Source organism: Leptodactylus fuscus, chromosome 4 (assembly GCF_031893055.1).
Source record: "Leptodactylus fuscus isolate aLepFus1 chromosome 4, aLepFus1.hap2, whole genome shotgun sequence".
NCBI lineage: Eukaryota > Metazoa > Chordata > Amphibia > Anura > Leptodactylidae > Leptodactylus > Leptodactylus fuscus.
The window spans coordinates 25,368,127-25,380,488 of NC_134268.1; the positions used below are offsets into that span (position 1 = coordinate 25,368,127).

The window sequence follows — 12,362 nt, forward strand, 5'->3', positions numbered from 1 at the left end:
GTGGGAGTCACAAACAGGGCATTACAATTTGTGAGGGTCAGGTCTTTCTAAGGGGTCGTGATGGGGACCCATTTATGAAACCTTTGAACTGGGCCCACCAATGTTTTAAAATGGCCCATCAGGTGATCTTAGGAAAATTCTGTGGTTTCTTATATGTACAATAAGGGCACCTTTGTTAAAATAAATAAATAAATATTGACAGAAATATTGATTGGTTGAGGTTCTAAGACCACTGATAGGATATCCCTTTTACAGTTGATTCAAGTAGTATTCTAAATCTAGTTTCAAATACCTCGCTCCCATAGGAATGAATGGGATCGGCCAAACAGCAAGGGGTTAAGTGCCGGCCGCCAATCAATGCTGGTCAATGCATTCCTATGGGAAAAAGTCAGCTCTCGCATATCACAAGCTGACAGGGATCCCAACATAATACAGTGACTTGGGCATGTTAGGTGCTCCCAGACATGATTCCCCTGCTGTCCCAGTTCCATTCCAGGGTGTTGGCATCATTTCCTGTGGTGTCATAGTGAACTTGGTGACTCTCTTGAGTCGAAGTGTGGGATCCCCTGAAATGAGCATTTTTTCCCCATAGACTATAATGGGGTTTGATATTCCTTCGAATAGTTAAATATTGAGGGGCTATTCGAAACGAATATAGAATATTTTACTGTTTGCTCATCTCTAATCCTTTGTTTTTGTCAGGGATAAGCCACTGCTGGAGGTATCTGACAGTAGCTTAATCCACTGTCCCAACTGAGAACAGATATGCTTTTGGCCAAACATTGGAAGTCCTTACTGGTCCTCTTGGCTGAAAATGCCTAGATATGTGTATCACAAGTATTATCTCTTTACATCTCAGCCTGTAATTGTGACATAGAAGAAGGGCTGTAACTTGAGGGGGTGCAGAGGGTGCAGTCCCACCGGTGGCCCAGGAATCTTAGGTGGTCCATAAACACTGGCATCAGTATTGAGATTGCAGCTTCCATGTGGCCTGTAAACCAAGGAGACTCACAGATTACCGTAACCACACTAAGGGGAATTAAACTGCTTAGCATCTGTAACCATCACTATGAAGAATTCATTGTTGGTATGAGGTAGGGGGCCCGGACAAAAGATTGCAGCGGTGCCCACAAGACTACATAGAGACATCCTCCACATCTAAAGGAAAAGTTAGTTTCTTAGAGTGGTGAGATTGTGGAACTCGCTGTCATGGCTGATAACCTGTACAAGTTAAAGAGGGGTGTGGATGACTTACTTTCTTTCCAATGTAGATTGTGAGCCCCATATAGGGATCACAATGTACATTTTTTTCCTATCAGTATGTCTTTGTAGAATAGAAGGAAATCCATGCAAACACGGAGAGAATATAGAAACTCTTTGCAGATGTTGTTCCTGGCAGGATTTGAACCCAGGACTCCTGCGCTGCAAGGAAGCAGTGCTAACCATTGAGCCACCGTGTTGCCCCGGGTGTGGATGACTTTCTTGAAAGCAAAAATATCACAAACTATTGAATCTAGTATTGTGAGATGGGATATTGATACAAGGTTTTATTCTGGGGTTGGGAAGGGATTTTTTTTCCCTCTGATGGGGCAATTGTCGTCTTCCGTATGGAGACAACATGATAGGTCTATAGGTTGCAATGTTGTGTCTCTTATAGGTTGCACTTGCTTAATTTGTGTCTCCTTATCCAACCTCATCAGCTATGTTAGTATGTTACATATCTGTATAGTGAAAGTATATGACAGCTATCACGGGTGGCCAAATTTCCCTGCCGAAACAGAACAATCCCAATAGATCCTGTTTCTCTTGCTAGGACTTGCAGATGGATTACAAGGCTCAACATCTAAAACTTATAATTGAAGAATATATCTTTGCAAAAATGGAAATCTTACACTCTGAATATTCCTCTGAAATTGAGCAGGGAATCTTTTAGTGCGGTTAAATAGATATTTAATGTCATTTTGGACATACACCGTGTAATTAATTCTCCCGGATGATGGATCCGAAACCCCGATTCTCCGCTGAATAATTCTTAGTATGGTTTAGTCAAAATGCATTCACAGAACCGTGTGCTGCTTCACTAGTTTTTCAAGAACAGTTGTCTTCAACTTCGGCCCCGTTCCAAGTTCATTTCAAAAGTAATTTATCTTGCGTGGCTTTCCATTGTTCTGCTGTCATGCCCCGAGGCAAACTGATCATTGGAATTTATTCAAAGTGTTAAGACTTTATTTACAAATTAACTTACAAATGTACAATAAAATTAGTTCCTATGTTTTACTATGAAGTCAGTGTGTAACCTTAGTCCCAGCTGACAATGAAATCTATTGAGATCGCCTTGAATTTAGAGAATTTTCTCAATTATTAAGCATCAGGATCCATGGACACACTATTGCCAAGTGCATGGATCGTATATGGTGCACTTGGAGTGCCTGCAAGTCTATACTTAATAGGCCTAGAGCGCCACTACTGATTAAGTGAAGCATTGCCGTTTTTGAAATCTGCAATATAAACTAGTGGGTTGTCCGTGTAATAAGATAATCCATGTAATAAGAGAATCATGCCCAGACATGATAGGTTCTAAAGAATGACAGATATCATATGTGACTGAGATGACACGGTGGCTCAGTGGGTAGCACTGCAGCCTTGCAACGCTGGAGTCCTGGGTTCGAATCCTGCCAGGAACAACATCTACAAGGAGTTTGTATGTTCCCCCCGTGTTTGCGTGAATTTCCTCCCATTCTATAAAGACATACTGAAAAAGATATCAGTTTCTCGGGCAGAAGACGGAAACCCACAAAGCGGAGAACGAGCACAGGTGTGAACCTGCTCTTAGTTGAAATCCCTCTCTATAAGCTCAGAAACCCTATTTTTTTTTCCATGAATTCTCTCCTTCACCTTATCTTCATTCACACTGCCTGTTTTATTTATCCATTTCCATACACAGCGGACACACAGAAGTCTATGGAGAGGGGTGTGGGGAGGAGACTATTAATTGATTTATTGCCTCATTCTGTGAGTGTTTTCTTAAAGATAAAGCAATGTCAAAGGAGCTCCATCACTCACAGCACAGGAGAGTTTTGCAGCTGAAGTTATTTCTGTGTCTTTTCCAGCAAACACCCCCTCCATAGACTTCTATGTAAAACTAATTTTTCCTGATAAGTGTTGAAGGAAACATGACTCTAATAAAATATATTGCAAGCTTTCTTATAGTCACTTGTTCTATTCATTTATGAAAAGCTGTTGTGTATAATTGGAGGTAAGCGATAAGGCTTATATTTGGCAGTGAGCTTCCTTTTCAAGAGGATTTTTGTTAAAGAGAATCTATCACCTCTAATGACATGTCTCTTCTAAACACTTACAACACTTATATTTCCCATGAAAATAACAAGTCGGAAGCATCTTTATTAGAAATGGATGAACCTTGCAAGATTTGGTTCACAAATACTCACGAGGTCATCCTGCTATTTTGTTTCAAACCGGAAATTCCATTATCATATTCTAGGATTTCTTAAGACTCTAATGTATAATAAGCGGGGCTCAGGGAAGATGCGGGGAAATAATAAACACTGATGCTTTCTCTCAGCTTTCCTGACCTCTTTCATTGCATCAGCCCTCCATTTCAGTCCTCTTCAGTTGCTCCATTTTGGTCTTCTTCAGTAGGGGTGTGTCCCTACACAATCTGACATCCTTAAAGGGATCGTGTCATTAGAATCCCTTTTTTTCTAACTAACACATAGGAATAGCCTTAAGAAAGGCTATTCTTCTCCTACCTTTAGATGTCTTCTCCTCACCGCCGTTCGACAGATATCCTGTTTTCCATCCACTCTTTACGCAAATTAGTTTTCTCGCAGCACTGGGGGTGGGCCTCAGCCATCAAACAGCACTGGGGGCGTCCCCAATACTGCAAGAGAACTCTCCAGCACTGCCTCATCTTATTTTGGAACAGGCCTCTACACGTCCCCTTCCAGCCTGGTTTTCAATCTTCTACGTGTACCAGTGGGCAGAGCCAACTGCACTTGCGCACGGCCATTTTTTTGTGGCTGCTTATGCGAGCTCTTGTAGGAAACGGCCACAAAAAAATGACCATGTGCAGGTGCAGTCAGCTCTGCCCACTAGCAGAGCCGATTGCGCATGCATAGAAGATTGAAAGTCAAGTCGGAAGGGGACGCGTAGAGGCCTGTTCCAGAATAAGATGGAGGCGGTGCTGGAGAGTGTTCTCACAGCAATGGGGACGCCCCCAGTGCTGCGGGAGAACTCATTTACATAAAGATAGAAAACGGAATGGCAACGCGGAGAAGACGTTTAAAGGTAAGAGAAGAATAGCCTTTCTTAAGGCTATTCCTACATGTTAGTTAGAAAAAAAGGGATTGTAATGATAGGATCCCTTTAAAACCAGTTTCAAAATATATAGAGTTACACCCCTTTGACATAGTGAATGGTAATATCCAGGTGTCAATTTATTCATAATAAGGTAATTACCACATCCATCAATATGTTGTTTCGATTTTCTTATGGCAAATTGGCTTAATCTATCAAGTCCATTTGGACGGTTATTAATGCATCCCTTTCTATTACAGATCTATGACGGGAGAGACAACACAGCGCACTTATTGGGGGCCTATACCGCATCATCTTTGAGAGGACTGACATTAAGTAGCACATCTAACCATTTGTGGTTGGAGTTTAACTCCGATTCAGAAGTAACTGATGAAGGTTTCCAGTTGGTTTATACGAGTGAGTATTACTCGTTGGGATTATTTTGACCTTTTTACACAAAACGCGGCAGAATTACAACTAGTCGTCTCCCCCACCCCCCAACCTGGTTTTCTATTACATGTTGGATCTTCTTTTATGTATGCTATTCTTACTTTTTTGCATGTCAGCCTCCTGTGATCTCCTGATCGGACACCATAATGAATCTTAATTCTAACTCTGCACTCTTTTCCTATTTGCTAGCATATCAGTTGATGTTGGGCGATCCTTGCAAGACTTATCTTACAAATATTCTCAAGGTTCGCCCCGCAGTTTCAATGGAACTGTTATTGGTATACTATGTGGTTTCTTCATACCCAGGAGTATAATAAGTAGATATATAGAGGATGTGTAAACATAACAAACAATCATACTGACCTCTTCTGGGCTCTGTCATGGAATCTCGTACAGGTCCCCATCCTGTTTGGGTCCATTTTGGCCTTCTGAATGGTGCCAATGGCCTTGGGGAACTGCTGAGGCCTGTGATTTGGCCTCAACAGTCACCTAGGGTGTGCTGAAATCGTGGCGCTTGCATTTAAGTGTCTGGGTCACCGATACCGAGGCTGTAAAAGGCCAGAGGAGGACGAGGACCTGCAGCAGACTTTTCAACAGAGCCCTTGAGAAGTGTGAATGACTTTGTTTAGATATCTCCCATTAGTCTCTTTTTGTTATACTCTGGGGTCTGAAGTAGTTGGTATGCTGCAAACCCTAAAATTTTAGAAAATTTGGAATAGGTTCAGTTTGTTATGGACCAAATTGCTTATCCTTATTATCCATCACATGGGCAGCTAGAGCCAGTATCATCTCTGCCGTCTAGAAGGACAAACCTATATCATACTTGCCAATAATTCAAGAGTGTGTTCTGGGAAAGAGAGTATTGGGACATTAATTTCGGACACAACTATGCCTTTCTTTTACATACCATGTCTCCTTTACTCATACATGAGATACAGTCAATATCCTTCTTGCTTAGTGGATATGTTTTACCGTCTTCTCAGGTTTTGAGCTGTCACATTGTGAAGATCCCGGCGTTCCACAGTTTGGATACAAAATCAGTGACCAGGGACATTTTGCTGGAAGCACCATCATCTATGGATGTAACCCTGGGTACACTCTCCATGGAAGCAGTCTGTTAAAATGTATGACTGGAGAGAGGAGGGCATGGGACTACCCACTACCATCCTGTATTGGTAATATGCATATACTTTGATTATTTTTGGTAAAACTGACTTTCCTAGTGATCCCATTAGACAAGGCTCTGTTCCTATTCACATTGTTGGTTCTTCCTATAGTAGATCCCACTGGCCCCTGACAGACTACATTGACTTTTATGGAGTATGACCGTAATAGCTGAATGTTCTGATATTCATACCATAATGTATAATGGAACCAACAGAGTCTCTAATGACAGAGTAACCAGAGTCTAAGGGAATTGTGATACTATAATTACTAATGGTGTATTAACCATAGACCATTAGTTGTAATTTTCTCCAATATATAATGAAAGAAGAGCAGTAATGGCAGATTGAGGATGACGCATACAGAGGTTTTTGCCATAATATCTATTCTTTCCTGTATAAATTTAATATAGTCTTTACCATTTACCATTATGTTCACTACGACATTAATTAGATATTTATTATCTCCCATCAGCTGAATGTGGTGGTCGCTTTAAAGGAGAGTCATCTGGCAGAATTTTGTCACCTGGATACCCTTTTCCGTATGACAATAATCTACGCTGCACTTGGGTGATTGAAGTGGACCTGGGCAATATTGTAAGGTAAAGGATTACGTTTTCAATTACATTAAATTTTATAGGAAATTCAACTTTGAACTTTCTTACTAAAAGTCAAAAGTCTGCGCCCGGTCTCCACTTTAGCCAATCCGGCGGGTTTCCATCTTCTGCCCCAAGAAACTGGACAGGGGATGGAAACCTGGCAGTCAGTTTTCAAACCCGTTCACTTGAATGGGTTTGCAAAGTCTCCACTTGAGAACGTCTTCTGCCTGTCCGCGGTGAAACCAGTTTTTTTAACCGGTCACAAAGTCCTGCATGTCCGACTTTGTGTCCGATTAAAAAATCGGTTTCGCCGAGGAGAGGCAGAAGACGCACACGAGCAGTCACTTTGCAAACCCATTCAAATGAATGGGTTTGAAAAGTGACCGCCAGGTTTCCGTCCCCTGTTCTGTTTCTAGGGGCAGAAGATGGAAACCCGCCGGATTGGCTAAAGCGGAGACCAGGCACAGATGTGAACCTGTCCTTACAAATGGCAAAGTACAAAAATATATACAAGGGCCCACTTCCTAACCCTGAAATGCCACTGTATGGGGTCCATACATTTTCTAAAAGTTATCAATTTATTTATAAACATTATTTTTAATTAATATGAACTTCCTCCTGTGCCGTGGTGCAGGATCCTTTTCATCCTCTCATAAATACCAGCGCCCTGATGCGTTTGTGCCCTTGGTACAACTATAGAAGTCAGCAGAAGCAAATAGAAATTTCTAGAATGTAATTTTTTTTATTTATATTCAACACAGCATTATAGAGTATCGCTATCTATATTGCATGCCTTCTTATGTTCATATGTTTTTTGAATTTGACATTGGATAAAATCTAATTAAAAATATTCATGGCACTATGGTGCCTTTCACTTCAAAGAACAGCCAATTTTGTTGCAGTCCTCTTCCTTCTTATTCACCAATGTAAAGATGTTATTATTGACCTGTTGTTACAGATACAATACAGTACAACAACGACACACAACAGTTGCTATTTTTATAGGCTTATTGGATGTAAATCCTCTTGATGGACCTGTCTTGAACATGATGGAACTCTGTACTTATTGACTTTGTAAGACTCTGTTACAGTGTCCATTAAAAATTTAAAAAATTGTGTCACCGACAAACCCTTTTATAGTCAATAGGGTTTGTGTCCACTATTTTAGTTGTCTGTGTGTCCATTGGTCTTGACGGAGAAGAACAACAGACACCCCAACATTACTATGAACCCAGCCTAACTTCCAAAACCTAAGAATTTGCTCTGGTTTTTGGGAGAGTTCTCATCTTGCTCCTTGAGCGTTACTCAAAGGGAACATAGAAGGTTCATACTCAATGATAAGATAAGATAATCCTTTACTAGTCCCACAGTGGGGAAATTTCAGCATGTTACAGCAGCATAGTAATACAGATACAGGATAATACACAGTAATATATTACAGTAGTAGACAAACATATGCTGAGAAGAGAAGATATACTAGGAGTCCATAGCAGCTAAGGAGGAGAAGAAGAAAGAAGGAAGACTTCATAGTCATAATCATTAGTTCTCTGTGCAGAGTGATCTTCGCTTGGTTTGATGTAGATTATACAGCCTGGTCGCGGTTGGAAGGAAGGACTTGCGATAGCTCCTTCTCACACTTGGGGTGAAGCAGAAGGTCACTTACAATGCTGCTAAGTGCCATCAAGGTCCCATACATGGGGTGGGATTTGTTCATGGAGGTCACCACAGACAGTATCCTTCTGTCACCCACCACCTGCACTGGGTCCAGGGGGCTCCCCAGGACAGAGCTGGCCCTTCTGATCAGCCTGTCAAGTCTATTTCTGTCCCTGGTTGATATACTAATCCCCCAACAGGCCAAACAGAAAAAGATGGCTGAAGCAACCACAGAGTTGAAGAAGGCCCTAAGAAGTGTCCCCTGGACTCCGAAGGCCCTCAGCCTCCTGAGCAGGTAGAGTCTGCTGTGGCCCTTTCTGTGCAGCGCCTCCAGGTGATCAGCCCAGTCTAGTTTATTATTGAGGAACACACCCAGATACTTATAAGTCCTGACTATCTCAATGCATGTCCCTTGGATCTCCACCGGGGTTGGAGCCCTTCTCCGTTTGCTAAAGTCCACCACCATCTCCTTGGTCTTCCCAGCATTAATCCTGTGGTGGTTCCGCTGGCACCATTCAACAAAGTCCCACTTTAAGTCTCTGTATTCCCTATCGTCACCATCAGTGATAAGGCCGACTATAGCAGAGTCATCGGAGTACTTCTGTAAGTAACAGCTGGAGGAGTTGTGCCTAAAGTCAGCAGTGTACAGTGTGAAGAGAAATGGGGCACGGACTGTACCTTGTGGTGCCCCCGTACTACAGATCACAGTGTCAGACACACAGTCCTGGGCTCTCACATACTGAGGGCGGTTTGTCAGGTAGTCTAGGATCCAGTAGGACAGGTGATGGTCCACACCACCAAGGCTCAGCTTCTCCCTCAGTAACAAATAGATATCTCAAAAAGCAACAAGATCTAATACACGAATTATACCATATTTTTTTTTATAAAATAATAATCTTTGACTGTAACCTGAATCCGATGTTACCGTGTATCTATTGCAATGACCGCTGTAAAGTCCGTAAACTGTAATTGTGAATTATCTACAAAGAATGAAATTGCTTTCTTCTATTACAATCCTTTTATGGTCAGAAATAGCCGCCTCTTCTGTCAATGAAAGCCCTGAGCTGAATTCCGGTAACTTGGATGGGAGATCAGCCTTAATAATGTAACAAAGGTTTATTATACTGGTAATGGCAGTGATTTTAAATATCTGCATAATTATGTATGTAATATGTGGTTTGTAGTTGTTCATTGGAACAAACAGTACTGAAAATGATGTGAGGCAGTACAGTGAAATCCCACAACTAATCCGTATGGGAGTATGGCTAATTAATCATGACAACTGCCTCAGATCTGTTGTGTTACACATATAATCACAGTATTGAGCAGAGAATAGCAGCCGACATTAGCGTCTAGTAATTGCATTAAAGAATCTAAAGTAACAAAAACGCAAGCAAATAAAACACACATATGGGAATGTTAACAGTGGATTTCTCTTTCTACCCGCAATAGAAAGATTCCGAGGATTTTCATTTTCTAAAAGTTCAATATGGATAAGATGGTTATTTTTTTTATTACAATAATTAACCTTAATTTCAACAGTTTGTGCTGCAAATCTCTGTTTTGTCTAATTCACAAACTGAATTTTCTTTCTTATTGGCTGCCAAGGTAAAGTAGACAGTATACAGAGGAGCGGGAGAACGGTCACTGTATAAACCTCATTAAATTTACCTATCACAGTTATAGTACATTTGTACACATTGATTGGATCCGTTGAGGCTGCTGTAATCACAAGACTGCATTAACTAGAAAGTTCCGTATATAGACTTATAGACAGGATCTATCTATCTATCTATCTATCTATCTAATATCTATCTATCTATCTATCTATCTATCTATCTATCTAGCTAGCTAGCTATCTCTCTAATCTCTATCTATCTAATCTCTATCTAATCTCTATCTATCTATCTATCTATCTATCTATCTATCTATCTATCTATCTCTCTATCTCTCTAATCTCTATCTATCTAATATCTATCTATCTATCTATCTATCTATCTATCTATCTATCTAATATCTATCGCCTATCTATCTATCTATCTATCTATCTATCTATCTATCTAATATCTATCTATCTATCTATCTATCTATCTAATATCTATCTATCTATCTATCTATCTATCTATCTATCTATCTGTCTATCTATCTCTCTAATCTCTATCTATCTAATCTCTATCTATCTCCTATCTATCTATCTATCTATCTATCTATCTATCTATCTATCTATCTATCTATCTATCTCTATCTCTCTAATATCTATCTATCTATCTATCTATCTATCTATCTATCTATCTATCTAATATCTATCTATCTATGTATCTATCTATCTATCTATCTATCTATCTCATATCTATCTATCTATCTATCTAATATCTATCTATCTATCTATCTATCTATCTATCTATCTATCTATCTATCTATCATACTGATATGGCTCACAATCTACATTAGAAAAAAATAATAGCAGTTCTACCACTTCTATTGAAAAGGTTTTTCCACTATTACCACTTATGTACATGATAATGAATGACCTTGAGAATGAGGGTACCCTCAAGTGTGCCACATGACTGTGGTGGCGATGTGTATGACCAGAACTCTACTCTTTTCAATAAGACTTTAATAACGGCAACCTCTATAAGTCTCATAGAAATGGATTTGAATAGTGGTCACCCATGTGCACTACCATCTCATTCACACAAAGGATTGAGAACCCCGATTGCTGGGTATTCCAGCAGTGAAACCCCCAGTGATCAGACACTTATATCCAATGCCATGGATCAAAGATCATTGATGGTGACCAATATATAGTATTATATAGTTTACACTGGGTTCACACCAGCGCTCGATCTCAGTTCTCAGATTTCCGTCTTCTGCAGACAAAAGACAGAAACCTGACAGACCCTGAGAGCGTTTAGCTGCGGAGAGTACAAAACGCTCACCGGCGTTCACGGCCGGACACTTTTCAAACCCATTCAAATGAATGGGTTTGAAAAATGCCTGCAAGTTTCCGTCTCCTGTCCAGTTTTGGGCAGGAAACGGAAACCTGAAAGCGGAGACCCCGGGCGCAGATGTGAATGAGCCCTTATTTATTATAGTGTATTTAGAGTGCAGTAATATTTCTACCTAAACGATTATGGGGGAGCCACCATTCCAGAGGCGCTGCTGTTCTGAGCTATGAAAAGCCGTTCCATAGATTTTCTTTATTGCAGTCTTTTGGACACATAAAACAACATGTGGGCATGCTCTGTGACCTGCAGAGGTCACTGTGTATTGATTGATAGAACTGAGTTGTTTCCCTCACCTATCGTCAAGGGTTGATCCTGTGTTATCTATATCGAAGGTGTAATCTGTCATTGTAATAACGTTTGTACTGGTAATGTGACGACTGCTAAGAAGTGATCTCTACAATACTGTCCGCATATAAGTAAAGGAATGATGATTTAGTATGGAATAGAAATCTAGACTATGTTGGTGGAATATACTGGCGCTGGTGCAGTCTGTTAAGAGCTAAATCTATGTGGCTGAGAAAATAGTCAGATGTTAGAGGTGATTCTTTCTTGTGAAAGGAGAACTTTGAAAAATGGAACGATAAGGCAGATAGTTATATGGGGAACATAAGTAAGCTCGGTAAGCTGCCAAGATGGGGCACAGCAGGATGGGAAAGTAGGATTTAAGAGAAAGGTAAGTTTTCAATAAGTTATTAGATGAGCAGAAGAAATCTGAAGAGCTGCAGTACTCGGGAAGGGTGTATTAGGAATAGGAAGTATATCTACAATGTATCATGTAGAATCTATCAAATGTCTTGTTAGACGCTACACGTTAGAAAGCCACTGCAGTGATATAGACCAAATTTGTTCATAACTTTAAGGAAGGCCCCTCTACCTTGTCCAATACTTTACTTATACAGTCATTTAAGGTTTGAGGTAGGAATGGAAAAATGCTTCAAAGTATGAAGGCTTCCACATATAGAAGTGCCAATACTTTAATTTTTGGTGATTAAGAAAATGAAGTGAATGAACGAAAATCTAAATTCTATCAATGTTTTGCCCTTTGGAGGAGGAGTCTTGGAAGGGATGATACGGCCCCTGCAGAGCCGTAATCTCAACATCATCCAATCTGTCTGGTATGACATGAAGAGACTGGATTGGTGAAAGATGTGTGGATCAACCTACCGACCAAG

The 12,362-nt window shown here is 40.5% G+C and overlaps 1 protein-coding gene across 1 annotated transcript in view; it reads left to right on the plus strand.

The window, feature by feature from the left end:
- Window positions 1–12,362, plus strand: part of CSMD3 (CUB and Sushi multiple domains 3) — a 1,052,627-nt gene that overhangs the window by 634,433 nt on the left and 405,832 nt on the right. The window contains exons 24-26 of the mRNA XM_075270295.1: window positions 4,578–4,734; window positions 5,751–5,942; window positions 6,406–6,532. Coding sequence (XP_075126396.1) covers window positions 4,578–4,734; window positions 5,751–5,942; window positions 6,406–6,532 — 476 coding nt within the window. The remainder of the gene's footprint in view (window positions 1–4,577; window positions 4,735–5,750; window positions 5,943–6,405; window positions 6,533–12,362) is intronic.